This window comes from Emys orbicularis, chromosome 19 (genome assembly GCF_028017835.1).
Source record: "Emys orbicularis isolate rEmyOrb1 chromosome 19, rEmyOrb1.hap1, whole genome shotgun sequence".
In the NCBI taxonomy this organism is placed as follows: domain Eukaryota; kingdom Metazoa; phylum Chordata; order Testudines; family Emydidae; genus Emys; species Emys orbicularis.
Genome location: NC_088701.1, coordinates 305,159 through 332,894, shown reverse-complemented (window position 1 = coordinate 332,894; position 27,736 = coordinate 305,159). Strand labels below are relative to the sequence as shown.

The 27,736-nt window shown below is 49.9% G+C and overlaps 1 protein-coding gene across 1 annotated transcript; it reads left to right on the top strand.

Moving 5' to 3' along the window:
* On the top strand, positions 1 to 27,433 carry ATP13A1 (ATPase 13A1). Its single transcript, XM_065419056.1, has 26 exons — positions 1 to 315; positions 6,838 to 6,927; positions 7,313 to 7,503; positions 7,851 to 7,923; positions 8,537 to 8,692; positions 9,463 to 9,532; positions 10,217 to 10,323; positions 10,998 to 11,127; positions 11,416 to 11,471; positions 12,052 to 12,178; positions 12,436 to 12,573; positions 13,197 to 13,317; positions 14,760 to 14,917; positions 15,667 to 15,842; positions 16,326 to 16,436; positions 17,117 to 17,242; positions 17,706 to 17,814; positions 20,187 to 20,383; positions 20,880 to 20,976; positions 22,137 to 22,318; positions 22,974 to 23,088; positions 23,523 to 23,719; positions 24,226 to 24,368; positions 25,206 to 25,317; positions 25,766 to 25,909; positions 27,001 to 27,433. Exons 1-26 carry the CDS (start codon positions 1 to 3, stop codon positions 27,109 to 27,111), a joined length of 3,552 nt encoding a protein of 1,183 aa, XP_065275128.1. The 3' UTR covers positions 27,112 to 27,433.
* The last annotated feature ends 303 nt before the right edge of the window (positions 27,434 to 27,736 follow it).

The window sequence follows — 27,736 nt, the reverse complement described above, 5'->3', positions numbered from 1 at the left end:
ATGGCGGTGGCCGCTCCGGCTCCGGGCCCCGCGGACGAGCTGGTCTCTGCGGTCACCCTGTACCGGCGGCGGCCCCGGCTCCTCCACGGCACCGTCCTGCCGTTCGTGGCCGGGCTGTACCCGGCCTGGCTGTGGCTGTGGGGGCCCCGGGTCTGGGCCGCCTGGGGGGAGGTGGAGGAGGAGGAGGCCGGCTCGGGCCGCGGCGCCCCCGAGGCCGCGCTGCTGGCGCTCGCCGCCATCGGGGTCGCGCAGCTGCTCACCGCGCTCTCGGGGCTGTGGTCCGTCCACGCGCACTGCGCGCTCACCTGCGTCAGAGTGAGTCACGGGGGCGCGAGCGGGCGGTCGTTTGGGGTCAAAGGTCGCCACGTGTGAGGTCTCCATTGGTGCGGGCTGAGCCCCTCGGCCCGCCCAACTACCGGGACAGGGCCCAGGGCAGCCGGGGGGCCCCTGGGGGCCGCGAGCAGGGCCGGTGTTGGACTAGCGGGGGCCCGGGGCAGGAAGCCCAAGCGCCGCTGTGCAGGGCTGAAGCCGGGGGCCCTGAGCCCGAGCCACTCAGCTTTGTGGGGCCCGCTGTGGCGTGGGGCCCTGGGCAGTTGCCTGCTTGCTACCCTCCAATGCAGGCCCTGGCTTATAAGAACGGCCAGACTGGGTCAGACCAAAGTCCATTCAGCCCAGTCTCCTGCCATCCGACAGTGGCCAATGCCAGGTGCCCCAGAGGGAATGAACAGAACAGGGAATCATCCAGTGACCCATCCCCTGTTTTAAAAGAGGAAAAACAGTTGTTGGGGCACTGATGGACTGTGGAGTTTTTATAGCATGTTGCAGGGGCCTCAGAAAGAAAAAGTTGAGAACCTGTAACCCAGGGGATGCCGTGAAGGCCAAAGGTATAACTGAGTTCAAAAAAGACTTAGATAAGTGAATGAAAGGGTTGGTCCATCAATCGCTGTTAGCCAAGATGATCACTGTATTTATGTATGGCTGTATTTTAAAGAATCCTTATTGCGGTTGCAGGAACAAACCATCCCGATGTGTAGAAAGAATAGTAAATATGGCAGGCGACCAGCTTGGCTAAACAGTGAAATCCTTGCTGATCTTAAACGCAAAAAAGAAGCTTACAAGAAGTGGAAGATTGGACAAATGACCAGGGAGGAGTATAAAAATACTGCTCAGGCATGCAGGAGTGAAATCAGGAAGGCCAAATCACACTTGGAGTTGCAGCTAGCAAGAGATGTTAAGAGTAACAAGAAGGGTTTCTTCAGGTATGTTAGCAACAAGAAGAAAGTCAAGGAAAGTGTGAGCCCCTTACTGAATGAGGGAGGCAACCTAGTGACCGAGGATGTGGAAAAAGCTAATGTACTCAGTGATTTTTTTGCCTCTGTCTTCACAAACAAGGTCAGCTCCCAGACTACTGCACTGGGCAGCACAATATGGGGAGAAGGTGACCAGCCCTCTGTGGAGAAAGAAGTGGTTCGGGACTATTTAGAAAAACTGGATGTGCACAAGTCCATGGGGCCGGATGCGCAGCATCCGAGGCTGCTAAAGGAGTTGGCGGATGAGATTGCAGAGCCATTAGCCATTATTTTTGAAAACTCATGGCGATCGGGGGAGGTCCCGGATGACTGGAAAAAGGCTAATGTAGTGCCCATCTTTAAAAAAGGGAAGAAGGAGGATCCGGGGAACTACAGGCCAGTCAGCCTCACCTCAGTCCCTGGAAAAATCATGGAGCAGGTCCTCAAGGAATCAATTATGAAACACTTAGAGGAGAGGAAAGTGATCAGGAACAGTCAGCATGGATTCACCAAGGGGAAGTCGTGCCTGACTAACCTAATTGCCTTCTATGAGGAGATAACTGGCTCTGTGGATGAGGGGAAAGCAGTGGATGTGTTATTCCTTGACTTTAGCAAAGCTTTTGATACGGTCTCCCACAGTATTCTTGCTGCCAAGTTAAAGAAGTATGGGCTGGATGAATGGACTGTAAGGTGGATAGAAAGCTGGCTAGATCGTCGGGCTCAATGGGTAGTGATCAATGGCTCCATGTCTAGTTGGCAGCCAGTTTCAAGCGGAGTGCCCCAAGGGTCGGTCCTGGGGCCGGTTTTGTTTAATATCTTTATTAATGATCTGCAGGATGGTGTGGACTGCAGTCTCAGCAAGTTTGCCGATGACACTAAACTAGGAGGCGTGGTAGATACACTAGAGGGTAGGGATCGGATACAGAGGGACCTAGACAAATTAGAGGATTGGGCCAAAAGAAACCTGATGAGGTTCAACAAGGACAAGTGCAGAGTCCTGCACTTAGGACGGAAGAATCCCATGCACAGCTACAGACTAGGGACCGAATGGCTAGGTAGCAGTTCTGCAGAAAAGGACTTAGGGGTCACAGTGGACGAGAAGCTGGATATGAGTCAACAGTGTGCTCTTGTTGCCAAGAAGGCTAACGGCATTTTGGGCTGTATAAGTAGGGGCATTGCCAGCAGATCGAGGGACGTGATCGTTCCCCTTTATTCGACATTGGTGAGGCCTCATCTGGAGTACTGTGTCCAGTTTTGGGCCCCACACTACAAGAAGGATGTGGAAAAATTGGAAAGAGTCCAGCGGAGGGCAACAAAAATGATTAGGGGTCTGGAGCGCATGACTTATGAGGAGAGGCTGAGGGAACTGGGATTGTTTAGTCTCCAGAAGAGAAGAATGAGGGGGGATTTGATAGCAGCCTTCAACTACCTGAAGGGGGGTTCCAAAGAGGATGGAACTCGGCTGTTCTCAATGGTGGCAGATGACAGAACAAGGAGCAATGGTCTCAAGTTGCAGTGGGGGAGGTCTAGGTTGGATATTAGTAAACACTATTTCACTAGGAGGGTGGTGAAGCACTGGAATGCGTTACCTAGGGAGGTGGTGGAGTCTCCTTCCTTGGAGGTTTTTAAGGCCCGGCTTGACAAAGCCCTGGCTGGGATGATTTAGTTGGGAATTGGTCCTGCTTTGAGCAGGGGGTTGGACTAGATGACCTCCTGAGGTCCCTTCCAACCCTGATATTCTATGATTCTATGATCAGTCCCATGCTCTCCCTGTCCCTAAACCTCTGACCGCCAGAAGATGGGATTAGATGACAGCGGATGGATCACTTGATAACTGCCCTGTTCTGTTCATTTCCTCTGAAGTGTCTGGTATAGGCCTTTGTGGGAAAAGAGGATACTGAACTAGATGGATCATTGGCCTGACCCAGTATGACTATTCTTATGTTCTGACACGGGGTTACCTCCCTCCTCGCTTGCCTTTAGTTTTCTTACTCTGGAATGGATCTGCCCATTGTCTGGAGGGCTCTGAGTGAGACCCTGCCCCTGTCCCGTGTGGACATTGGAATGTTCGCTGGGCTCTCTACGTAATCGTGGGAGGCTGCTCTAATGTCTTGAGCTTGGATTCTTCCCCTGCTGGCCATGAGCTGTCTGCCACTTCCAACCTCCAGGGCGCTGTAATATTCTGGTGCTGTGTGTGAAGAATTTCTGGATGGAAGAGGCTGTAGAGGTGTAAAGTAACAGTAATGAGTGATATCAGTTCTGAAGAGCCACCATGGATATCAGAAACTATCCAGCAGGATTGCTTCCCATACTGTGGAAATGCAGCCACTTCTGAGGTAGGAGGTGGCAGCCGAGTATACAGGGATAACTCATTTGCTGTGACATGGCAGTGGTTTAATAGCTGTATAGCAACACTGCACTTTTAGACAGAAAGTGAAACAGAATGGGAGGGTGATTATGGGTGGGGGTTATGAAACATTTTCTTGTACAGAAATATCTCTCCATTGAAACTGGTCTGCTTTTACTTGGGACGTGTAGGGGAGAAGTGTGTGTGGCTGAGCTGGCCCTGCTTGCAGGTGTGATAACTTTTTTAGCACAAAAAAGTTGCTTTATAACGACTGAACTGCTCTGGGTGCAGCTTAGCTTTCTCTGGCTGGTTTGCCTCACTTCATGGCAATTCCTGTAACTGTCTGTGTAGCTTCCTCTTAGGAACTGCAAATCGTCTCGGCAAAAAACATCTGGTACAGCTTCATTAACTAGTCTCCCGAGTAGTTGGCATAGGTCTGCAGCTGTATCTTGGGCATTTATTCAGACAATCAAGGAGCTCTCAAAGCAAATGAGCCCCTGGAGCCGGCTGCCAACACTGTGGGCTGTATCCTAGAGTTTTCCCAGTGTTCTGGTAGTGTTACTGACTAGACAACTTGTTACTGCTTTGGATTGCAGGAAGTGGTTACTAGTGTTGCCAACCCTCTAGGATTGTCCTGCAGTCTCCAGGAATTAAAGATTAAACTTTAATTAAAGATTATGTCATGTGATGAAATCTCCAGGAATTTGTCTAACCAAAGTTGGCACGCCCAGTGGTTATTCAAAGGCCTTGGTAGCTGTATATGTTGCAAATATAGTTATCTTGATCATTAGAGTTAAAAATCCAAACCGTGAGCTACAGGAATTAACAATGTAAACAGCAAGGAAACAGGGTGGCTGAAGGGGTCCTACAGGCAGGTAATTGCATGAAAATGAGCAAAGGAAAAACTAGGCAGATTATTTGGCAAAATGCTCTGAGATTTGTTAGGCTGTGGATTAGTTTCTTCAGGACTGGGGTGGAAGCTACATCGTGTGGAAAACTTAAACTGACAAAGCCTTGGAGAACAGAGTGTCGGGAACATTCCTGCTGTGACCGCCAGGGTAGGGGCAAGATTTGACCTTTGACTAGTCACTAAAGTCCTCCACCCAGCCATGCTGCAACAGTACCCCTCAATGAGGTTGAAGATTTCTCTGCCCTTTGTGCTTTCCCTTTTGTGTTGTTTTGGATGTTATTTTTAGATGCTGGGATAATGTCAGATTAAATAGACTAAAGTCTGGGTCAAACTGTGCAGCTGGATCCAGAGGAAAATGTGAAGAATAAAAGGGTTAAAATGTTGCTTCTCTTGATTCCTTTTATTCAGGAAATCCCCTTTTGCCAGAGAATCTGCTAGCGCAGGTTGAGCTGCAAGAATGAAACTAAAAGTAGAGTGTGCCCTGATGGTTTCATTGTAATGTGAGTGGGCTGTCACAATCCTCCATTCAGGGTATTAATCTGGTAACCTTTGGTCAGCATGAGTTTGAGATGTGACATGGCAGAGTTTTATGAGATTTTCCTTATGTCAGGGGACAGTGTTATTATTTCCGATGTGTTCATAACTAAAATCTGAAACTTGCTGTAATGTGGAAAGTAGCATCTCCGAGCTTTTTTTGTTAGTCAGTTACCTTTTATTATTAGATGCTTTTGTTGCACTTGTAAGCCTTTCTTCTAAGCAATGGATCCTCCTTTTTTCATGAGTATATAGTAAAAGGTGTTGTCTATTCACATGCCCTCCCAATATTGCTAAATGTCAGTTGAGACCATTACAGACTTCATTATAATGGCAGATGGAAAAGCTCTGTCGGTTTCCATCTATTCCACTTTCCTGATCCTGGGGGCCAGGGCAGGGTTGTTCTCTGGTCCTTTGCCTAGTTTGCCCAACAGGGCTTCCATCACTCCCCTTAGGAGATTCTGCAGCCTAATACATCTCACTGTCAGAAAGTCTCTCTCCTAATACTGTCTGTTGCCCATAAGGAACTGAAGATACCATTGGATTACATCTTCCCCACCACCACAACCTGTAGTCAGCCTTTTCTCTCCTTTATGTCTGAAAACTAAACTCTCAAATTGGTGACAAAACCGGGAAACTGTTAACAAAATAGTCTGGTATGATGAATGGTCTGAATTTAACAGTCTCCCCTCTCTGTTCCTCACCGAGCATCTTCAGAGCTCATTATAACGATCCTCCGCTCCCTATTGTTCCTCCATGCTAGAGTCCCCAAGCTGTTGAGTGAATCCTATGACGTTTGCACTAATCTAGCTCAGTAGTCGTGAGTAGAAGGGAGACCGTTTGACATTGTTTGAACATGGCTTGTGATTTTTGTTAGAATGGCAGTGGTAGGTTTCTGGGAACAGGCTCCTGATTTTTGTTTAAAGCAGCACCAAAGGTTTTCTGATATTGCAAGGATGTAGATGTATCCATCCCAGTTACAGAGAACTGTGTAATAACATCTCTCTGCAAAGCCAAGTCTTCTCTCTCCTGTGAGGTGCCCAGCCGCCTAAGGATGTGCGTGTGGGGGGGGGGGGGGGGGGGGAAGGGGCACATCAACAAAGTGGTCCAGGTGCATCCTGACCTTCCGTAGACAGATGACAGCAACTCCAGGCGTGCAGGGAAGGGTTGAGATTGCTCTGACAATACTTGTGTTTTTTACTGGGCATCGTTAGAGCACTCAGAAGTGGAGGCCCCTGTTTGAGGAGCAACTGTGTTGATCATGTCAAAGTTAATGGGACATTGAGTTTGTTGATCAAATCTGAGACTTTATCAAATTTATGGGAAACTTTCATTCCAGCAAGATGTGACCTGACCGTCAACAATTGCTAGGCTGGGAAGAGTTTGTGGTTAATTGTTTTTGCATTCAGAATCTCAAACTGTGCAGTTATTCCCATTCACTTTTCTATCCTCTGCAGCATGTTGGGTGGGCTAAGTTCATCTGATTCCTCTGCCTCACTCTCCCCCCTCCCCTCTAGGAACTCAGTCTTTCCTTGGGAGTCAGCATACAGGGTAATTTTCATTGCAAGTGTTGGTCTTTCCTGGGTGGTTTTAAAATATCAATGAAAAGTCCAGATAAGCCAGTAAAAATAGAGGAATGTTCTCTGTGTTTGAGTGTTGCTCACAGTGGCTCATAATGACTGTATATGGATCCCTCCTGGCTTCCACTTACCTTGTGACCTGCTTTACAGAGTGCATGTTTGCTTTGTGTTTTTCAGGAACCCAGTCCTAGGAAAGCCACATTAGCTAAAGTTGTGCCAACCCCAAATAATGGATCTGCAGAGCTTGTGCCACTCCATCGAGACCAGGTACAGACTTAGACTCCAGCTCTTTATAAGAGCTGACAGCTGCCTGGGAACTGCTGTTCCTTAGCAAACGTACTCATCTCCAACCTGCCTTTCCAAAGCCACTAATTTAAATTAAAACCTTAGAGCTTGGCTGAAAACCAGCTGATATCCATCACAGGCAAGGAAGAAGAGGTTTTAGAAAGTGCAACATTTGTAATTAACACCTGTAGTCTCACAGACAATGTTGTTTAGGAACAAAAGTTGTAAATGTCTAGTTGGTCCCATCTAATCCAGCCTTCCCAGCCAGTGCAGTTCCCTATAGTATATGTGAAGTGATGTGGCCCTACTGTAAGGGCCCTTTGATGTGAAAGTCTAAATGCTCTTCCCTTCTGCATAATCCCTGCAGGGGGAAGATGGGCAGGAAGCCCTTTCCTTTGAGTTTCAGAAAATTAAGTACTCTTACGAGGTCGATGACAGGAAACAGTTTCTCCCTGTGGCTTTCCCTGTGGAGCACCCCCTCTCCTATTACCAGAGTGCCCGAGGCTACCAGGAGGACAGAGAGATCCGAGTGGCTGAGAAGAAATACGGCACAAACAAGTGAGTGTTCGGGGGTAGTAACAAGGATTTCAGGGACTGGGGGTTCCAGGCACTGGGTTTTGAATGTCCTTGCTCCAGATTATCAGGTTTTTGGGAGCTAAATCCCCCAGAGGAAGGAGATAGCTACTTCCTACAGCAGCATAAAGTCTGGGGTTTATCCCTGAAAGAGCCCTGGTTACAGAGTCAAATTCCTTACATCTAAGAGTAATGAAGAGAAGGGGAAGATGTTCTGGTACAAAGGGGAACAAAGCCCCCCGTTCATACTCCAGAGGCTGCAATAGCTTTTGGGTTGGGATGGTGCTGTGAGGCCTGAACACCAAGATTAACAAAATTTTATTCTTTCCCAGGGCAGAAATGGTGGTGCCAGAGTTCTTGGAACTCTTTAAAGAGAGAGCCACGGCCCCTTTCTTCGTCTTTCAGGTAAACAAGAGCTGTAACTGTTGTTTGTAACTGCAAAGAAGTGAATTCCCTCCAATCTGCAGTCTTAGTTTGGGAATCTGAAATCGGCTGGCTGTTTCCAAAAGCCAAAAATGCACCGTTCATACACTGCAGTGTCTACTGTGGGGGAGACTTTATTATTCTGGGGATAAGGGCTGACATATCTTTGGTCAGTCATAACTGAAAGTTGTTACCGTCCAATGTGTGGTCCAGAGCCCATCATAGCTGGCATGAACTGTCCCCTTTGGTAGCCTCAGCAGAAAGGCCAAAGACCAAGGCTAGAGAATGCCCTTCTGGCCCTCTGAGTCAGGGCAGAAGTAGAGGAGGTGTTTGCCTGGTCACTGCACAGACTGTATCTATTCTCTCGAGAACAAAGGAGTTCAATCCCCAGCAAGCCAACACTGTTCACTGGCTCTAAAAAAAAGACTTAATATTGTCTGTTTTCTCCTGCTGGGCTGTTACAGTGACATTCTAGTGTCCAAGCACGTGAACAGTACAGGATGTGCTGATCTACTGATGGACTTGAGTTCTCAGGGACATGTTAGCTTCTTTATGGGGTGAGTGCTGGAATGGCTTCCACATCTGTTTCCTCCAGGTGTTCTGTGTGGGTCTCTGGTGCCTGGATGAATACTGGTACTACAGTGTCTTCACTCTCTCCATGTTGGTGGCATTTGAAGCTTCTCTGGTCCAACAGCAAATGAGAAATATGTCAGAGATTCGAAAAATGGGTAACAAGCCATACATGATTCAGGTACGTGAGTGCAGAGGGATGATGATCAGAAACTCAGCACTGAGAAACTGGGGAATGTAATATAGAGCCCAAGAGCATGCAAGGCCCTTTAGACATGGCCTGTAAGAAAGAGCAGAGTTTACCCTCTAAATAGACACACCTTGCTGAGGGAGCAACAAGACTTTCCTGTGTTTCCTGTTTTCTTATGTCCAATTTGCCTTTTGACATCTGTTGCCTTTGCATGCACTTGTTTAACTCTTAAGTTCAGATTTATTATAAAACAGCAAGATTATGTCCTGCGTGTGTGGGTGCTCAGCTGGGGGAAAGACAATTGATTGGGAACAATTCCAAAAGAGCCAAGCTCAGCTTGAGGCCCCAAAATTTAGTCCCCTCCTCCTTCGGTACTTTCTTTTTCTTGTATCTGTTTGGAAAATGCATGTGATTCTTGTGTGTTACACATATAAAATGATATTTTATATATAAATATACAGACGGAAACACACATAGAATGAGCACCTACAGCAACAAAACACTCTGTGCCCAAGGAAGGGAAAGAGACTTCAACTCTGCGCTTCCAAGGGGTAGTAATGGGGAATTCCAAACTGTAAACTCAGGGATGGTTTGTTGATAGCTGGGTTGAGGAGACGGTTTATGCAGATTCACTGTTTATGTGCAGAGCTGTGCTTTTGTTGTCTTGTCATCTATCGCTCTCTCTCCCCTGTCATACGTTTCTCTAGTACCCGTCCTCATAGTATCTAAGTGCTCTTTCTCACATTGCTTTTGTTCTACAGGTTTACAGAAACCGGAAGTGGCGTCCCATTTCCAGTGATGAGATCATCCCAGGGGATATTGTTTCCATTGGTAACAGCCTGCATGCTTGACACAATCAAAAGCCCTTATGAAATCAAATCACTTCTACCTGTATTGACTGAGGTTAATTAAATTTACAATTCAACCCAGTCAAAATGTCCATACAAATTCCAACAAAGAATCTTTAAATGCCCATGAATGGCTGAAAACTCATAGGCCTGAGAGAGAGTCCTTCAAGTTCCGATCCCACAGATCTCTAACTTTATTCTCAAAGATTAGAGTCTAAATATTAGGACTAAAATCAGCCACAGCTGCCCTGCTTCAGATCAGAGGTTCTAAGAGTGGAAAGTTCCATCCAAAAGCAGAGGATGGGGATGGAGGACAAGGGGGAATAGGATGCTGTCCCCATCCCTGTACTGTGATTCTTTTTTAGATTGCATTGGCCCAGAAGTGTTGTCCCCAGTCTAAAGCTTGAGTGGCAGTAAGAATTGTGCTCCTTTACTTTTAAATCCCTCTAGTTTCAGGGCTTTCTCGGAAAGCTTCTGGTTCACATCGAAGCTTGTGTTTTGGTGAGGGTCATGGGACAGATTTGGGAACTTGCAAGTGCGATTTGCCCTTAGAAATCCGCCGCATCTCAGCCAAAGCAAAGGGGAATTGCATCCTGCCAGACAAACGGGCTAACAATGGCCAGCTCTCACAATGAGCCACTTCTAAGCTTTGCTCTCTTGATTTCAGGCCGATCTCCTCATGAGAACCTAGTGCCATGTGATGTGCTCTTGCTCCGTGGAAAGTGCATTGTGGATGAAGCCATGCTGACTGGAGAGTCTGTGCCTCAGATGAAGGTGAGAGACAGGTCCTCAGTAATGCTTGATACGTCTTCATTGTTTATGCACCAAGTTTCATTCCAGCCACCGCAGCATCTAAACAGTGCAGGGTTTATAGGTGCAGATCAATCTTTGTGTAAACTCTGGCCCAGAAAATCCGGGTCTGTTGAGTGTTATCCACCCCCATATCCATGACTGACGATCTAGTAAATGAGAAACAGACTGTCTGTTTTGTCTGGCTGTGGCTGCGGCCTCTGGGGCTGGATTGCAGTGTGTGGGCACAGCCCACCACTCCCCCACATTCCCCAGTCTGGGCTGCTTTGACTGGGCAGACAGGGGAGGGACAAGCACAGAGAGCTTCAAACCCAGTGAATCTCCCTTGTTTTTATGCCAGTGCGTGATTTAAACATGATAAAATCACATTTAGAATAGCCTCCCTGTGGAGGCCGGTGATCCAAGTGTGAGCAAATTCTCTGACCCCAGGATTCTCATGGGTACCAGGTATCTGAGCTAGGACAAAGGCAGGAGCTCAGTATCCTGTTCAAGTCCAGGGTCAGTTCCTGCAGACTGCTCGCAGGGGAGCTGAGAGTGCCTCATGGAGATGGGACCGTAGAGGAACGTTAGGAGTCCAGTTGTTGGCAGCTAACTGGAAACAAGTCCTGCTTCTCTGAGTCCCGAATTCTCTCATTCAGGAGCCCATTGAGGATCTCAATCCAGAGCATGTACTGGACATGCAGACAGACGCCAGACTGCACATCATATTTGGGGGAACAAAGGTCGTGCAGCACATTCCACCCCAGAAAGCCAGCACAGGACTGAAACGTATGTACTGCCAAGCAGGCGGCTTTGGTCAGATGGAATGCCATGGCCTGGCCCACTCCTTTTAAACAATGTAGCTTCTGGGCGATAGTGCTGAGTTTGTCACCCTGCCCCGTCCTTTTAGATGGCAGCTTAAATTGAGTGTTAAAATGAAATAATCTTTTGCTGAAGGCCACCGTGTTCTCCTGGAGGGTGAGAGGGACATGCAGCCCCAATTTTGTTCTAGCTATAATGTGTGTATAAAAAAGATCTCTACTGAGCTTAATGCTGCTGTTACTGCTCCTGTTCCAGCTGTTGATAACGGGTGTGTGGCATACGTTCTGAGGACTGGATTCAACACATCTCAGGTAAGAAGTGCATGAGAGAACACCCGTTTAAGGGAGGTAGTTCTGATCAATTGCTGGAGAGAAATTCAAATCAGGGTGACACAGTTACTCACCTGTTTGGAACAGTGAGGTTGGTTCTTGGAATTCCTTTGTTGTGGGTGGGCGGATGGAATGGTCTAGAGGATAGAACACAGGGCTCCGAGTCAGGATTCCGGGGCTCTAATCCTGAGTGCCACTGAGTCACTAGGACTTTGAACAAATTACTGTGTAATAACAGTTACTGCCCGTGGGTGCTGAGGTGTGTTTTGTAAATACCAGACAAGTGCAAGGTAATACGCTTTTAAAATCTGATGGATGGAAAGTCAAGGCCACTTAAATAAAGAGCAGTGAGAAACACACTTAACTGACCTACAACTGATTAGCATGCTAAAATCCTGCCCGTGGGTGGCACTGCATTGTCCAGTGAATGGAATGCAACACGTGCAGCAGAGAATCAGAATGCAGGCTATCTTGATTTTATACATTTGTCATGTATTTTACAAGAAACTGTACTGCATGCTGCAGAACTAGCTTCGTGCATTGAAGGCAGTTCTCCTTTCAGGGGAAGCTGCTGCGAACAATCCTCTTTGGGGTGAAGAGAGTGACAGCCAACAACTTGGAGACCTTTATTTTCATCCTGTTCCTTCTGGTCTTTGCCATTGCTGCTGCAGCGTATGTGTGGATTGAAGGTGAGCACTCCTCGCACCTCGTCCTGGGAGTTAGCTTTTGCCAGGAGTGTAGGAATAGCTATTGGTGTATTGGCGGGGAAGGGAGGAGATGGTAGCTGAAGAAGCTGGGCTGTTTCCGTGCGTGGGTGTGAGCCGTGGCTCATTCCATTTTTCTCCCACATTCCTCAGTAGTTTGTGCCCTCTGACGCGTCCATTTGTTGTCCTGTGGCACCTTGTCTGGAGCGGAGAAGCAGCATGTCTCTGGTTTTATTTTGTAGGCACCAAGGACCCCAGCAGGAATCGATACAAACTCTTTCTGGAATGCACTTTAATACTGACTTCAGTAGTTCCACCCGAACTTCCTATTGAACTTTCTCTGGCTGTCAACACCTCCCTTATTGCCCTGGCCAAACTCTGTAAGTACTAAGCCCAAAAGCAGGAATAGAAACACTGTGCACTCTGGTGTCCAGTATCCCCGGGACTGCAGCACATGGCCACGTAAAGTGTGTGAAATTGCTGGCTTTTATACACCATGGCAACCTCCTCTCTCCAAATAGCAACAACTGGGTTGGCTCCCTGGTTCGCCGTGTGTGCTGTGTGAGTGTCTGCAGGATTCCTGTGTCATTCAAAGCAGGGAGGTGACTCTCAGGGTCGGGTAGAGGTGGTTCACACTGTTTTGAAACTTGGAAATAGCTCCTAAGTAGAGTGCGTGAGGGAAACAAGCTCCCACTCAAAAATCCAGGTTCGGTTGCTTTTTCAACAAGTGTTCCGACCCGTAGTGATGGTGCCCGCCTAAGAACCTACCTGGGTAAACGGCCTCCAAATGTATCACTGCTCTTCCACACCCCTTTGGGGTTAAATCTGACTGTAACTTCACAAGCTACAGAGCAGAAGGTTTGAGGTTGTTAAATAAATTGTGGCTGAGCACCAGGGTTTTTGGCTTGTATGTTGTGGAAAAGATTCTAGGTGGCTGCAGACCCCAATGTGCCCCTGCTGTGTCTCTGTGATACACGACAGGGTCCCATCTCCTCTCTTTCAGACGTGTACTGTACAGAACCTTTCCGAATCCCCTTTGCTGGGAAAGTTCAGGTTTGCTGCTTTGACAAAACTGGCACCCTCACCAGTGACCACCTGGTGGTAAGAGGTGTGGCTGGGCTCAGGTAAGCCATGGGATGGGTTCCCAGGGGTAATGTTAACCATATTGTACAGTCGACTCAGGGTGTGATGGGGGGTTCACTGCCTTTTTAGCGTCTGGTAGTGGGCCCTGTCACAGCCGGGATGCACGACTGGGTGGGCCAGTGATCCAAAGTACCAAATCCCGTGTAGCTAAGTAATCAAATGTGGGTGACATTTGAACAATGGAGGCCCCAGTGAGAGCTTCCCTCCGCTGGAGGCGAAGTGCCAGTCCAGTGGGGAAGAGAGGATGAATTGGGGGGAGTGAAGGAGATGAGCCAGAAGCGGGTTCTAGGCTAGGGGAAGGGGGATCCTGCAGGTTCTCTGGCTATGGCACTTGTGCAGCAATTTGCAGCGTCAGAGCCCTTGAATTTGGTGGTTCTTTTGGGATTTCATAAATACGTTCTTAATTGCTAAAACCCTCTGTGCCTCTCTGCACCAGCCTGCAGCCCCCACCCTGGTGAGCTGCACCTCAATGGCAGAGTCCCTCATAGAGAAACCCCTCTGGTTTATTTCATTTTAAATCTTACCCCTCGGATTATGGGAATGTTGTGCCTTGTACACTGAGGAGTCAGAAGTCCTCACGCTATGGAACATGTGGAAAATAAATATAGAAAATCACTGTAACCAAAATATTTCAGGGGTCGGAGCAGTTACTTACAGAATGAACAAAACCCTGGTGAGCGAGGCTGAGTGATACTCACGCACTCTAGTCAAAGGGTTACAATGAATGTTGAGCTGGTGCAGCTGTTGTAAACCACAAACACTTGTGACTTCGTGCCCACTTGTTCTCAGGCTTATGAGAAATGGTTTAAAGCCTCTCGTGTCCTGCGAGTCTGTTAATGAGCTACAGTGAGGGTGGGACATTGCCCAGGTGACATAACCAGCCTGGCATGTGTGTATCCCTCACTCTCCCCCATCTCAGACTGTAGCCTGGCCACTGACTGGTATGTGTTCCGCCCTAGCACGCAGGGGGCTGTGTGGGGAGAGCAGTTTAGAATGACTTCTTGCACTAGAAACACCCCTTTGGAGGCTGCACATGAATGTAATCTAAGTACGATACACATCTGTCTGAGCAGACCCAGCTAGACAGGCTGGTGAATTACACATCTGTCTGAGCAGACCCAGCTAGACAGGATGGTGTGTTACACGTGCATTCAGTTGCCTTGAACAGCACTTCTTGGTGCTCCAATTAAGGCCTCTTCTTTGAGGAATCTGCTCCATTGGGATTGCTCAGGGGCAGTGGCTGTAGTTGCAGCATTGAGAAGCTGAGTCATTGGGCCAGCTTTCCCACAGCTTTGCTGTTGGTGTGAGAAGCTCTAGCAGTTCAGGACACTGGGACAGTAATTATTTGCTTGGAGAAATTGTAGAACACGTATAGCTTTGACGGCCTGTCCAAGCCTATTAACGTAGTCTCTCCCCACTGTAGGGATGGGAAGGAAGTGACGCCAGTGTCTGACATTCCTGTAGAAACCCACCGAGTGATCGCAACTTGCCATTCGTTGGTCCAGTTGGATGACGGGACGTTGGTGGGAGATCCGTTAGAGAAAGCAATGCTGATGGCTGTGGATTGGACTCTGACCAAAGGTAGAGACAATGGCCAATTCCTACATGTGTCCAGTTGCACAAACTGGTACCACGTGTGTGTGTAGATATTAGTGATAATAAAGCTGCTCCTCCCAATTTCGTTCCTGTGGGTGAAATTCACCCCCCTTTGTAGGCTTATGTGGGCTTTGTAGTAGTCCTCTGCATGGGGTGAGCTTTGCCCTACATAAACCCTGGCGAGTGCTCTGGCACTGCCGTGGAAGGGCTGCGGGAGACCTTGTACAGGATCTCTGCAGGGACGATATGTGTACGCAAGCTGTTAAAGTACACTTGCACTAGCTCAATAAGAAATAGTGTAGCCGCAGAAGCACGGGCAGCAAGCGAGTATGTACCAGTGGGGATCAGGTGGGTTGTACTTGGCATGGCTAAGATGTGCTGCCGCTGCCCGTGCTATTGCAGCTACGCTATTTAGACCTGAGCTAGCATGTGTATGCAAGCTGGGTATCACACCCCAGCTCCTAGTGTAGATGTAGCCTAAATCTAGAAATCTACCACGTGCTGCAGATGTGGCATGCTCAGAAGCAGCTCTCTGTTCTGATCCCCAGAGATCGTCCGGGCAATTCCATCCCTCAGTCACTGGGGCCAGAACTTCCATCATCACCATGCTGCAAGGCTTGGGTGGGGAGACTTGTTTGTTCTTAGTGAATGATTCGTTCCTGGGAGCCGAGGGAAGTGATGCTGCTTGCAATGCTGAGAAACCTTTCAGGATTTCCCGATCTGTTTGTTTCCAGATGAGAAAGTTTTCCCCAGAAGTATTAAAACTCAGGGACTGAAAATTCACCAGCGCTTTCATTTTGCCAGTGCCCTGAAAAGAATGTCCGTCTTGGCTTCATATGAGAAGATTGGCTCGACTGATCTCTGTTACATTGCAGCTGTGAAAGGGGCCCCAGAGACCCTGCATGCAATGGTGAGCACATCACACGCAAGGAATGGGCTTTAAGCCAGCGAGATGTGTCCTAAAATGGGAATCGGTTCATGGGGCCTCCACCAGCTTGCCTGGGTTTGGGTGACTCCATCCTCAAATCCAGAACCTGAATTATGTCCTGAAAATGGGCCCAGACACCCCTCTTCCCATGTAAAAACAGTCTCCACTGCAGAGGCTCAACATTTATCCCCGTTAAATCAAGGGTGGCTCAGTGTGTGATGTTCCTGGCCTCGCTGTGCTTGTTCTCAGGCCTGCAAATACGAGTGGCAGCAGAAGGGTGAATATCCGATAAAGTCACTCTCCTGCCCTCGGTCGGGATATTTGCTGCTGCTTTGAGCTCCCCGCTTGCCTCACCCCTGCTCAGGCACGGAAGCGCCTCTGCTTCACAGTGTATTTGATATGAAGCATTGTAACCTGCGTATAGTGTTTAACACATTGGTTTCCCCCCACCCCCATTTTCTGCAGTTCTCTCAGTGCCCGAGCAGCTACCGCACCATGCACACAGAAATCTCACGCGAGGGGGCGAGGGTACTTGCGCTTGGCTACAAAGAGCTGGGGCACCTCACTCATCAGCAGGTACGCTCGGCTCCATGCAGTGGTGCTGGAAATACGGGTGCTGCCGCACTCCCTGGCTTGAAGTATTAGTAATAACCCAAATATGTGGTTTTCATCATCAGCACCCCCACTATAAAAATTGTTCCAGCCCCCCCGGCTCCATGCCTAGGCCCCTAAAGTCCGAGCACCCACCCAAAGGAAGGCGCCCACATGGGAGGGGGTGGCACAGACACCTCATGGGGAGACGATTGTCATAAGCCACAGATGAACCTGTAACTGCTTTGGTTTTTTTATACCTGAATCCTGTTGATTTTATTTTATTTTATTTATTTATTTATTTATTTGATTGTTAGAGCCAAGGGACTGTGGCTCAGGTCTCCTGGTTTCTATTTTCAGTTCTGGCACTGACTTCTTGTGTAACCTTGGGCAACTTGCTCTGCCTGCCTGTGCCTCAGTTTCCCCTCTTGTAAAACGGAGATCATATGCCTGTGAGAGGAGCGTGTGGAGGCTCAGAAAGTGGGGAGGTGACTATATTACCAAAGGGGATGCTGTCTCTAGGGCAGCGGAGGGAGAATCCAGAATCATTCCATGCTCCTCAGGCTGCCCCTGGCGTTCCCAGTCAGGATGGTCTCCAGTGGATGGGGGTCTCATTGCTCGTGAGACGGCGTGTAACACTCCGGTGTGGTTCTTTTCCGTGGAAGGTGCGAGAGTTCAAGCGCGAGGCTCTGGAATGTGACCTGAGATTTGTCGGCTTCATCGTGGTCTCCTGTCCTCTCAAAGCTGATTCCAAGCCCGTCATCCGGGAGATCCAGAATGCATCGCACCATGTGAGTGTCTGCAGGAGAGAACGAGCTCCCGGGGCCGTGCAGACGCCTGAGCTACTGGGCTGGTACCAGCCTCTTCCAGGATTGCGGGGCGTGGGAGGGGCAGCCGCTGCCCTGAGCTGTGCGTCATTCGTGGAGTCCAAAGCCAGACGGGACCACTGTGATCATCTAGTCTGACCCCCTGCAGAGCACAGGCCAGAGACCTGCCCCCATGTAATTCCCAGAGCAGTTGTCTTAGCAAAACATCCAGTCTTGATTTAAATATGACGCTGGGTCGGGGCTCTGCCTTGCCCCTGGTGGTTGGATTTCTGGACAAGGTGCTGTACAAAGCATCTGTGATCATTAGTGTCTCAGATGGGACCTGGTCAGCGTACAGGAACTTCTCTCTGTTCTGTGTAACTAGGGCCACGTGCATGTAGCGTGACCTCGGTAACCTCGTGTGACCCCACCTGTTTCCCTCTCCCAGGTAGTGATGATCACAGGGGACAATCCGCTCACTGCCTGCCATGTGGCTCAAGAACTCCACTTCATCCAGAAGGAGAACACCCTCATCCTGCAGCCTCCCCACAGCAAAGGTGATGGATCCTAGCCCAGACAACAGGCCTGCTCTGATGTAGTATCCAGCCTGGCTGCCTGCACAGGTCACCGGGGTGTAACAAGAACAGGAGTACTTGTGGCACCTTAGAGACTAACAAATTTATTTGAGCATAAGCTTTCGTGGGCTACAGCCCACTTCTTCGGATGCATAGGGGTGTAACACTGACCTCTGGTGGCAGAAAGTGTAATGACTTTGCTGCTGAGAGTCCCAGATAATCCAGTGCCCCTCTGCAGGGCCTTCCTCCGCACATCTCAGAGCAGGTCACAAACAGCAGCTGGCAGGAGCAGTGTGCGTATGGGCTACCCAGCCCATCACTGGGGTTCTGAGCACCTAAGTAACAGCAGCTGGCAGGAGCAGTGTGCGCATGGGCTACCCAGGGGGTCTCAGCACCTAAGTAACAGCAGCTGGCAGGAGCAGTGTGCGTATGGGCTACCCAGCCCATCACTGGGGGTCTGAGCACCTAAGTAACAGCAGCTGGCAGGAGCAGTGTGCGTATGGGCTACCCAGGGGGTCTCAGCACCTAAGTAACAGCAGCTGGCAGGAGCAGTGTGCGTATGGGCTACCCAGCCCATCACCAGGGGGTCTGAGCACCTAAGTAACAGCAGCTGGCAGGAGCAGTGTGCATATGGGCTACCCAGGGGGTCTCGGCACCTAAGTAACAGCAGCTGGCAGGAGCAGTGTGCGTATGGGCTACCCAGCCCATCACTGGGGGTCTCAGCACCTAAGTAACAGCAGCTGGCAGGAGCAGTGTGCGTATGGGCTACCCAGCCCATCACTGGGGGTCTGAGCACCTAAGTAACAGCAGCTGGCAGGAGCAGTGTGCGTATGGGCTACCCAGCCCATCACTGGGGGTCTCAGCACCTAAGTAACAGCAGCTGGCAGGAGCAGTGTGCGTATGGGCTACCCAGCCCATCACTGGGGGTCTGAGCACCTAAGTAACAGCAGCTGGCAGGAGCAGTGTGCGCATGGGCTACCCAGGGGGGTCTCAGCGCCTAAGTAACAGCAGCTGGCAGGAGCAGTGTGCACATGGGCTACCCAGCCCATCACTGGGGGTCTGAGCACCTAAGTAACAGCAGCTGGCAGGAGCAGTGTGCGTATGGGCTACCCAGGGGGTCTCGGCGCCTAAGTAACAGCAGCTGGCAGGAGCAGTGTGCGTATGGGCTACCCAGCCCATCACTGGGGGTCTGAGCACCTAAGTAACAGCAGCTGGCAGGAGCAGTGTGCGCATGGGCTACCCAGGGGGTCTCAGCGCCTAAGTAACAGCAGCTGGCAGGAGCAGTGTGCGCATGGGCTACCCAGGGGGTCTCAGCGCCTAAGTAACAGCAGCTGGCAGGAGCAGTGTGCACATGGGCTACCCAGCCCATCACTGGGGGTCTCAGCGCCTAAGTAACAGCAGCTGGCAGGAGCAGTGTGCGTATGGGCTACCCAGGGGGTCTCAGCACCTAAGGAACAGCAGCTGGCAGGAGCAGTGTGCACATGGGCTACCCAGCCCATCACTGGGGGTCTGAGCACCTAAGTAACAGCAGCTGGCAGGAGCAGTGTGCGTATGGGCTACCCAGGGGGTCTCAGCGCCTAAGTAACAGCAGCTGGCAGGAGCAGTGTGCGTATGGGCTACCCAGCCCATCACTGGGGGTCTCAGCGCCTAAGTAACAGCAGCTGGCAGGAGCAGTGTGCGCATGGGCTACCCAGCCCATCACTGGGGGTCTCAGCGCCTAAGTAACAGCAGCTGGCAGGAGCAGTGTGCGTATGGGCTACCCAGGGGGTCTCAGCGCCTAAGTAACAGCAGCTGGCAGGAGCAGTGTGCGCATGGGCTACCCAGGGGGTCTCAGCACCTAAGTAACAGCAGCTGGCAGGAGCAGTGTGCGTATGGGCTACCCAGCCCATCACTGGGGGTCTCAGCGCGTAAGTAACAGCAGCTGGCAGGCCGCCCCTTTCTGTGGAAGGTTTGCGGGGGCGCAGTGGTGGTAAGGGACTTGGTTTGGTTTCTAGCTCTGCTGCAGACTCCCTGCATGACCTTGGACAAGTCAGCCTCTTGCGCCTCCTCCCCTGTCTGTGAAACATGGGCAGTAGCGCTGCCCTGCCTCCCTGGGGACTGTGAGGATAAAGTCACTAAGGACACTGAGGCGCTCGGGTTCGGTGTGACAGAGGGGCCATATAAGTCCCATAGATAGCATGGGGGCAAGCAGGTGGCCCCAGAGTGTAGACTGTCTGGCGATGTGCCAGCTTTCACTAGGGTAGCTAGTCCCTAGTGATGAGGTGCTGCAGACACCTGGCTCTGTGCAGTCTCCCCCCTGAGTCCCGCATGGCAGTGTCCGTGCTGACTCCCAACCCCCCTGCGCTCTGTTTCAGACTCCTGCTGGCAGTGGCAGTCCATCGACGGTACCACCACGCTCCCCATCTTTCCACACTCCCTGCAAGAGCTGACACGTCACAACCTGTGTGTTACGGGGGAAGGGCTCTGTTATCTGCAGACTGCGAGCAGACAGCAATTGTTGAAGCTCATACCCCATGTTCAGGTGTTTGCCAGGGTGGCACCGAAACAAAAGGTGAGATGCTCGTCCTTTGTAAAATCTCAGTGCTGTAGGACTGGGCTCTCCCCTGGCTGGGCTTCTGCCTGTCTCGGTGCGTCCTACCTACTAACAGTAACAGCACAAACCTTACCTGCGTTCCCAAATCCAGAATGACTCCAGCACACCGGGGGCGTCCGAGAGTCTGTGGGGCTCAGCACCTGCCACTCGCATTCATTGTAACGAGCTCAGCCCCTTGGTCCTCTGCTGAATTACTTCGTTCAGAAGATGCAGAGGGGTGACTAGTGAGAGCTGTAGGTGGCAAGTCAGCAGCATGATTTCCTGTCTTGTTCACTGGAAAGGAGCCCTCTGATCTGAGTCCTTAGCCCCAGTACTAAAAACCGAGTGAGGCATAAGACTGGGTATTTAACAAGGTGCTATTCAGCGTGTGCCCCAGCCCATTTCAGTACCTGGCACACACAGTCCCAGTAGCTTGGGTAGGTGTTCGTTCCTGACTGGGCACTTCTCACTGCAGGAGTTTGTCATCACAACATTAAAGGGGCTTGGCTTTGTCACGCTGATGTGTGGGGATGGAACTAACGACGTTGGAGCCCTGAAGCATGCAGATGTGGGTGAGTCAGCATGAAATGAGGAGGAAGGTTGTGTGTGGCTTCCTGGGTTTGGCTTGTATCCCTGGGTGCAGAATTCAGCATTTGGACCCTGCTGCAGGCATCTCTAGGGACTTACTTATTTACTGGGGATTTTCTCAGCTGGGATTCGCCAGTATTTAATGTGTCAGACTCCGTTTGGAGCTGCATCGTCTCTCCCCGGGGGGTGAAATGAGCAGTAGGCTGGCGAAATATACACACAGCTTCTGCTTCTACATGGCATGAGCCTAACCTAGAGGGGAAAAACTGGCTACAAAGCAGTTACCCTGGGAGCGCTTTATAGAGCAACTTCTTCCCCGCTCCTCTGCTGCTGCTTCAGCCCCTGAGGGTAACATGCCTGATGGGGACCCCAGTCTGGGACCTCCCTGGGTAACCAGACTGCGTATCAATCCTGCATTCCGAGTCGGAGACATCCCTAAATCCGGATTAATCTAAACTTTCCAGATTCTTGTTTCAGTTGGTTCAGTAAATGCCTTCTGTGGAATCATTTGGTGAGAATGCTCCAATTGCTGTCCTCCCCCCCCCTTTTTTTATTCTGTTCTGTCTCCCTTAGCAAAATAAGGCTGAGCTGAGTAATGTGGTATATTTCTACCTAGGATAGTAGGCCAGCTACGGTCCCTTGGATACAGGCTGTGGTTTTAGTGCCTTCAGTATTGACTCCTAGATAATACTTAAAACCTTCCTTCAGCAGTGACGAGAGCTTTACTGAGGCCGGGGGTATTACCACATTCCCATTTACAGATGTGGAAATGTCTGCAGTGTTACTGTAGCCCTGTCGGTCCCAGGATATGAGAGAGACAAGGCGGGGGAGGGGATATCTTTTATTGGACCAACTTCTGTTGGTGAGAGAGAGCCGAGCTTTCGCGCTGACACAAAGATCTTCAGGTCAGCTCACCAACCTTGTCTAAGGTCACACAGAGTTAGGACTGGAACCCAGAAGTCCCACTCTCCTGCTCTAACAAGTGCTACCTTCCCCTTCGTACGTTTGCTCTGCACCGCTCTAAGGTGGGCTGTGAAGGGCGACTCTGCCACTGGGAGCTGAGGGTTCCCACTTGGTGAAGTCATTTTGCCAGTTCGGGTTTTTTCACCTTTCTTTTCCTGAAGCTGACATTTTGGTCTTACAGGGGTGGCGCTGCTGGCAAATGCTCCCGAGAGACTCCCTGAGCGGAAAAAGAGACCTCGCGATGGACCCAACGATGGGAGACCCGCCTTGCCTGCCATAGGGAGCAGTGCCGTGAAGCCCACCTCCCGCGCCGCCAAGCACAGGGTCATGTCCCAAAGAGAAGAGCAACTGGCCATCCAACGGGTTGGTAACCAGGTCTGCCTGGACCCCAGCCCCTTCCAGGTTCAGTGGCTGACTCTGTCCACATCCCTGGGACGGACGCACGCACGCACACAGACACACCCCAGCTCACTGGGGCTTGTATTTTTAATTCTTGAATTGGAAATGGCAGTACACCCCAGGAATGTAACTGATTGCAGCAAGGCCCTCCACACACTCCATTCGGTGCATCTGGAAGGCTTCTCGGGCCAGAAAGGAAGTCAAAGCTAGAGGGAGGTGTCCTGTTCCTGAGCCCCCACCACTGCAGGCTCATTCTAGTCAGACTTGCAGCAGCTGCTCATGACAATATTGTCCTTTCATGGGTCCATAAACCAGCCTTCACATTTCCAGTTCTGCCCAGGGGAGTCCACAAGCCCAGCCTTCCTCCTCCCTGCCCCTAAAATGACACTGGTGGGTGTCGGCTGACAGGCCTCCTGGAGGTGGGTTCAGTCACAAGATGTCTGGGTGGGGTGAGCTCTGTAGCCGGCTCACGGGGTGTAGGCTGAGGGGTTGTCTAAGGTCCTGGCAGTGTGGAGAGCCGCTCAGAGCAAGGATCAGGGCTGGGTCGAGATGATGCAAGTCTCCCTATTATCCCAGTCTGTGATAATGAAATGTCTCCTCCTCTCTCACTGGAAACCAGGAGCGGATCAGCCAGGTCCTGAAGGATTTGGAAGAGGACCACGTGCCTATTGTGAAACTGGGTGACGCCAGCATCGCTGCTCCCTTTACATCGAAGCTCTCCTCCATTCAGTGCAGTAAGTAGCAACAGGGGAGCAGGTCTGTGCTGTAGGATTGCCCCTCGGCTGGTGACCCGTCCTACTCCGATAAGGAGAGCAGCCTGGGCGCATCTCTAGTATGAATCAGAACAGGCCCTCGCAAAGGCAGGAGGGCTTTGGGTGGGGTGGGGAAAAGTGATTCAAACACTGACTCTTATTGGGAGGAAATGCCTCAAACATGAGGCCAAGAGGGTGCTTCCCGTATTCCTAGCTTTCATTTCCCCTGATGGATTTCCCAGCTTGGAGATGTAAACTGAGTGACCATGGCCCACTGGGGTCAAGGGAAAGGTGAGCTCTAGGCTCATAGCAGCTCCCCCGTGCTGGGTCCCAGCGAGTGGAGGGGGCTGTGCCAATGGAGCCACAGAACTTGCTTGCATCCTGAGGACAAACTGCTGTTTCCTCTTGCTCTTCAGTCTGCCACGTGATCAAGCAAGGTCGCTGCACGTTAGTGACCACGCTCCAAATGTTTAAGATCCTGGCCTTGAATGCCCTGATCCTCGCGTACAGCCAGAGCGTCCTTTACCTGGAAGGAGTGAAGTTCAGTGACTTCCAAGCAACGCTTCAGGGTTTGTTACTGGCTGGCTGCTTCCTCTTCATCTCCAGGTCAAAGGTATGTTGCATGGTGGCCTCCTGGACCTGGGAGTGCTTCCGAAGGAGGGAATGGGAAGGGTGGTTGTTGTCTTGTGAGGAATGTGGTAGGGAAAGCAGCTCTTCTGTTCTTACAGTGAGTGCTGTCCAGCCAGTTCACTGCCTGCCCAGAATGTGCAGTGAGTCACTTCGCTCTTCCCCGGATCCTGGCTATGGGAGGCCTTTCTGAGGCCAACACATAGCACTTTAGGGAATGTCTAAGAATGAGATCAGACAGTGCATTTCTGTTCAGTGTGCCAGAGCACATGGTCAGATGCAGGCATTAATCACCTGGGATACACTGTTGCCTGCAGTATGCAGCTGAAGGTCTCACTGTGTGAAGTGGAATTTATAAGAGCTGGGCATTTCATGGGCACAGTTGACACAGGTGGGATCTTGCTGGCAGCTTGGCCAGTGGCACCAGCTTCATCGTCTTCGTACAATATTTCCATCTGTTAAATCCTGGTGTCTCTTTCCTTTGGTTTCCAGCCTCTGAAGACACTTTCCAGGGAGCGTCCGTTACCCAATATCTTTAATCTCTACACTGTTCTGACGGTGCTGCTGCAGTTCCTCGTCCATTTCCTTAGCCTGGTGTATCTGTACCATGGCGCACAGGCTCGCAGCTCTTCCAAGTGAGTGCTGCTTGTTTCTGAAGTACAGAATGTTAGCACCTATCTTCAGGCTGCGACTGAGCACCAAGTTGTTAAACTGGATGGGCAAATCCCATCTGGGAAGGAAGGTGTAGGGAAAATCTGCTGCCTTCATGGTGGTTTTCCTTCTTATTTTCACTTAGAAGCCCCTGCCTGCTTAATCTTAAATTTGGTAGGAAGGAGGGAAATATGCAAAAAGGTGGATTTGATTTGCAAGTCAAATGAAGGTCACCAGACAACTTAGCAGAGTTGAGCTGAGAACTCTTTATAGTAAGACTGGGTGGGGATCAGCCTGAGAGATGCTGAACTCAGACAGAAGTTATGGGCTTGGTGCAGAAATTACTATGTGTGAGTCTAGGGCCTTATGTTATGCAGGTCAGATTAGATCAGGAGTCTCCAAAGTGTTGGGCACGGAGGAACGTTTGGGGGGCGCAGCGGGGACTGGGCCAGCCCCCATGGAAGCGGGAAAGGACCGCCACCCAGCCCCCATCTGCCCCCTACTCTGTTCCAGCCTGGCCTGGGCCCCGGCGGTGGCTTCGGCCCCCCACCTTGGCTCCCAGCTGCAGCCCTGGCCTTGGCCTTTGGCTTCCGGCCCACGGTTCCAATCCTGGTTGCGGCTTCACCTGACCCCTGGCCGCAGCCAGGTAAGAGGGGAGGCGACAGAAAACATTTGGGGACCACTGGACTGGATTATCACAATGGTTCCCTTCAGAGCTTTAAAATTTCATCTGATGAATTGGCCCTAGTCCCAGTTATTCTGAAATCCCAGAACTGGGCTCCATTGATCAGAAAGGGCTTTGTCTGGGGTTTTTTTTTAAGGAAAGAAGAGTTTGTGGATTTGTACAAGGAGTTTGAGCCCAGCCTGGTGAATAGCACGGTTTACATCATGTCAATGGCAATGCAGATGGCCACCTTCACCATTAATTACAAGGTAAGACGGGAAGGAACAAAATTGTATTTAAATTGTAATGTTACAGCAAAGCAAATGCACTTGTAGGAACTGAGCTGTTTGCAAATCTGAAACTTTTTTTTAAACCCATGTGGGCTTAGCAGTATGGCTATGGGTGTGAAATACAAAGATTTGTTCTAAATTATTAACTGCAGTGTCACAGATGTAAATCCTTCAGTAGAGACATCCGTTGAGAGTTTGGAAAAAGTTTGCTTATGTACAACGTTAGCTGTTCTGAATGCATCAAGGCGAGACCCAAATTGTACATCAGAGTATCAGTTCCCTGTCCGGGACACCAGAATTCCTGTCCTGTTTTTAAACAAGCTTGTGAATTTGGCGTTGAAAACTGCCTCCCACTGAACCTTGTGAAGATGAGCTGCAGCGGCTCTTCTGCTCTGATGGTGTCTCAATGCTGCATTTGCCATTTCAGGGCCACCCTTTTATGGAGAGTCTGCGGGAGAACAAACCTCTACTGTGGAGCATTATCCTTTCAGGACTGGCCATTGTGGGCCTTCTGACAGGCTCCTCACCAGAGTTCAGTGAAAAGTTTGGGCTGGTGGAAATCCCCATGGAGGTGAGCAGGGACAGGATGGAGTGTTCCACGCTGGCAGACTCTTCTGGAGTAACTGCTATAGAAACCAATGCTATGGAACTGCTACAGCCAGGACTTTCAAAGTGGCCTGATGAATTTAGGTGCCCACTGATTTCAATGGGAGTCAGACACCTAACTCAACTTAGGCACCTGTGAAATTCCCAACTTCATGCTTCACTTACAGCTCCTCAACACTCATTGGAAAGTAGCCCCTTGTACTGAAGACTAGACCCTCAAGGATTCTCTTGGACAGGAATCCATTTGGGTTCTGAATTCCCCTGTGTACAAACCAAACTCAGCTCGCATCTAAGGGATTAGACTGAATGACCCTTGCGGTCCCTTCTAACCCTATGGTTCTATGATTCTAAGGGGTGTTTCTTTTTAAAGATAAAACTTGATTTAAAATCTCCTTACCTATGGACTTCCCAAAACTCTTCCATAATGTGGCTTGTGTTCTCAGTGTTTGAGAACGATAACAAGCAATTGTTTTCAAACAGCTACAGCTACTTGTTCTAAATACTCTTAAACTAAGAACACCTGGGTTACTCTCCCCAACTTGCCTCTGTGGCTGGGTCTGACGTTGAGGTTCTGAAGATCTGCATCCTCCCTGAGGCACAGCAGCAGCCTCTCAGAACTTTCTGTACAGATTTACTTCGCTTTAGACAGGTTTAAATTCCTGAGTAGTGCAGCTCTGCAGTTACTGGCTCACTGAGCTTTTCATGTCACCCCTGCTCTTCTCTCCTAGCCCCACAGAGCAACCCTGCACTGAGCTGTCTTTCCCCACCTCGAGGGAGACTAGACTTCTGGGTCTGGTCACATGAGGCAATGCATCCCTGCTTCCTTTGTGGCAGTGCAGAGCTGAAAGGGACTGGACTGTCCAGTTCCGTACTAAGTGCTTACTTGCCACCATTCACTGATGCTACATATTGGTTCATTTATTTTGCTGAAGCCCTGCTTGCCCCTTAATAATCTCCCATTAAAAATAAGTTAGTTCTGTTGAAACTTCCAGCAGTTAAAACCTGTTGTAATGTTGTTTAGCCAAAAATAACTTATCTGAGCTGCTTCCCTTTCAGTTTAAGATTGTGATTGCTCAGGTCTTGCTGGCTGACTTCTTCCTCGCCTTGGTGGTGGACCGAATTCTTCAGTTTCTGCTGGGGAGTGCAAAACTTAAAGTGCCTTCCTGAAACAGATTCCAAGCCTCCAACATCCCAGCAGTGCTGAGTATACAAGTGTGAAGGACAACACCGTGGGGACACACTTCCAGATTGCAAGAAGAATCTTTATTCTTTTGACAGTGACTTAACCCTGCTCTGGAGCAGGCCTGGGAAAGCCTTCTGATGTGCTCATTTGGAGACCACTTGGTGTAACAATCAAGGCTGCATGGGGCAATACACTCTTAAATAACATTTCCAGGACGTGTGACATATTGGGAGTTTTGTATTGCCCTATGCTTGAGGAAGCGTTTACAGAATTTGGTAATTAAATTGGAATCAATGTATTTTAAAACACATTTGGAATTTCTTTTTGGGGGCTAGTAGTGTAAGAGCTCGACCTTTTGAGTAACTAACAGCTATTCCCCCTACATGAGTTCTGAGGTTCAGACACTTAAATTAGAATCCCTTAATTATGAAAGAAACAGCTGGAATAGTAGCTAGGTTCACTTAGTCATAAATATGCAAGGAGGGCTTGAACAAAGACTGGTTTTAATTAGTATGACAATATCAGCAACATATCTTTAAGCCCTTAGTTTGCTTAGTATTTCTGCTGTATAAAAAGTTGTGTCCTCAAAAATAAAAACAAAGTTACCTT

What these genes read in the sequence shown, in the direction of transcription:
- ATP13A1 (XM_065419056.1), top strand. Translation starts at nt 1, where the DNA reads ATGGCGGTGGCCGCTCCGGCTCCGGGCCCCGCGGACGAGCTGGTCTCT. An exon ending in CAGAGACCCTGCATGCAATG is followed by an intron (nt 15,843 to 16,325) that starts GTGAGCACATCA and finishes CATTTTCTGCAG; the next exon opens with TTCTCTCAGTGCCCGAGCAG. An exon ending in CAGGCTCGCAGCTCTTCCAA is followed by an intron (nt 24,369 to 25,205) that starts GTGAGTGCTGCT and finishes TTTTTTTTTAAG; the next exon opens with GAAAGAAGAGTTTGTGGATT.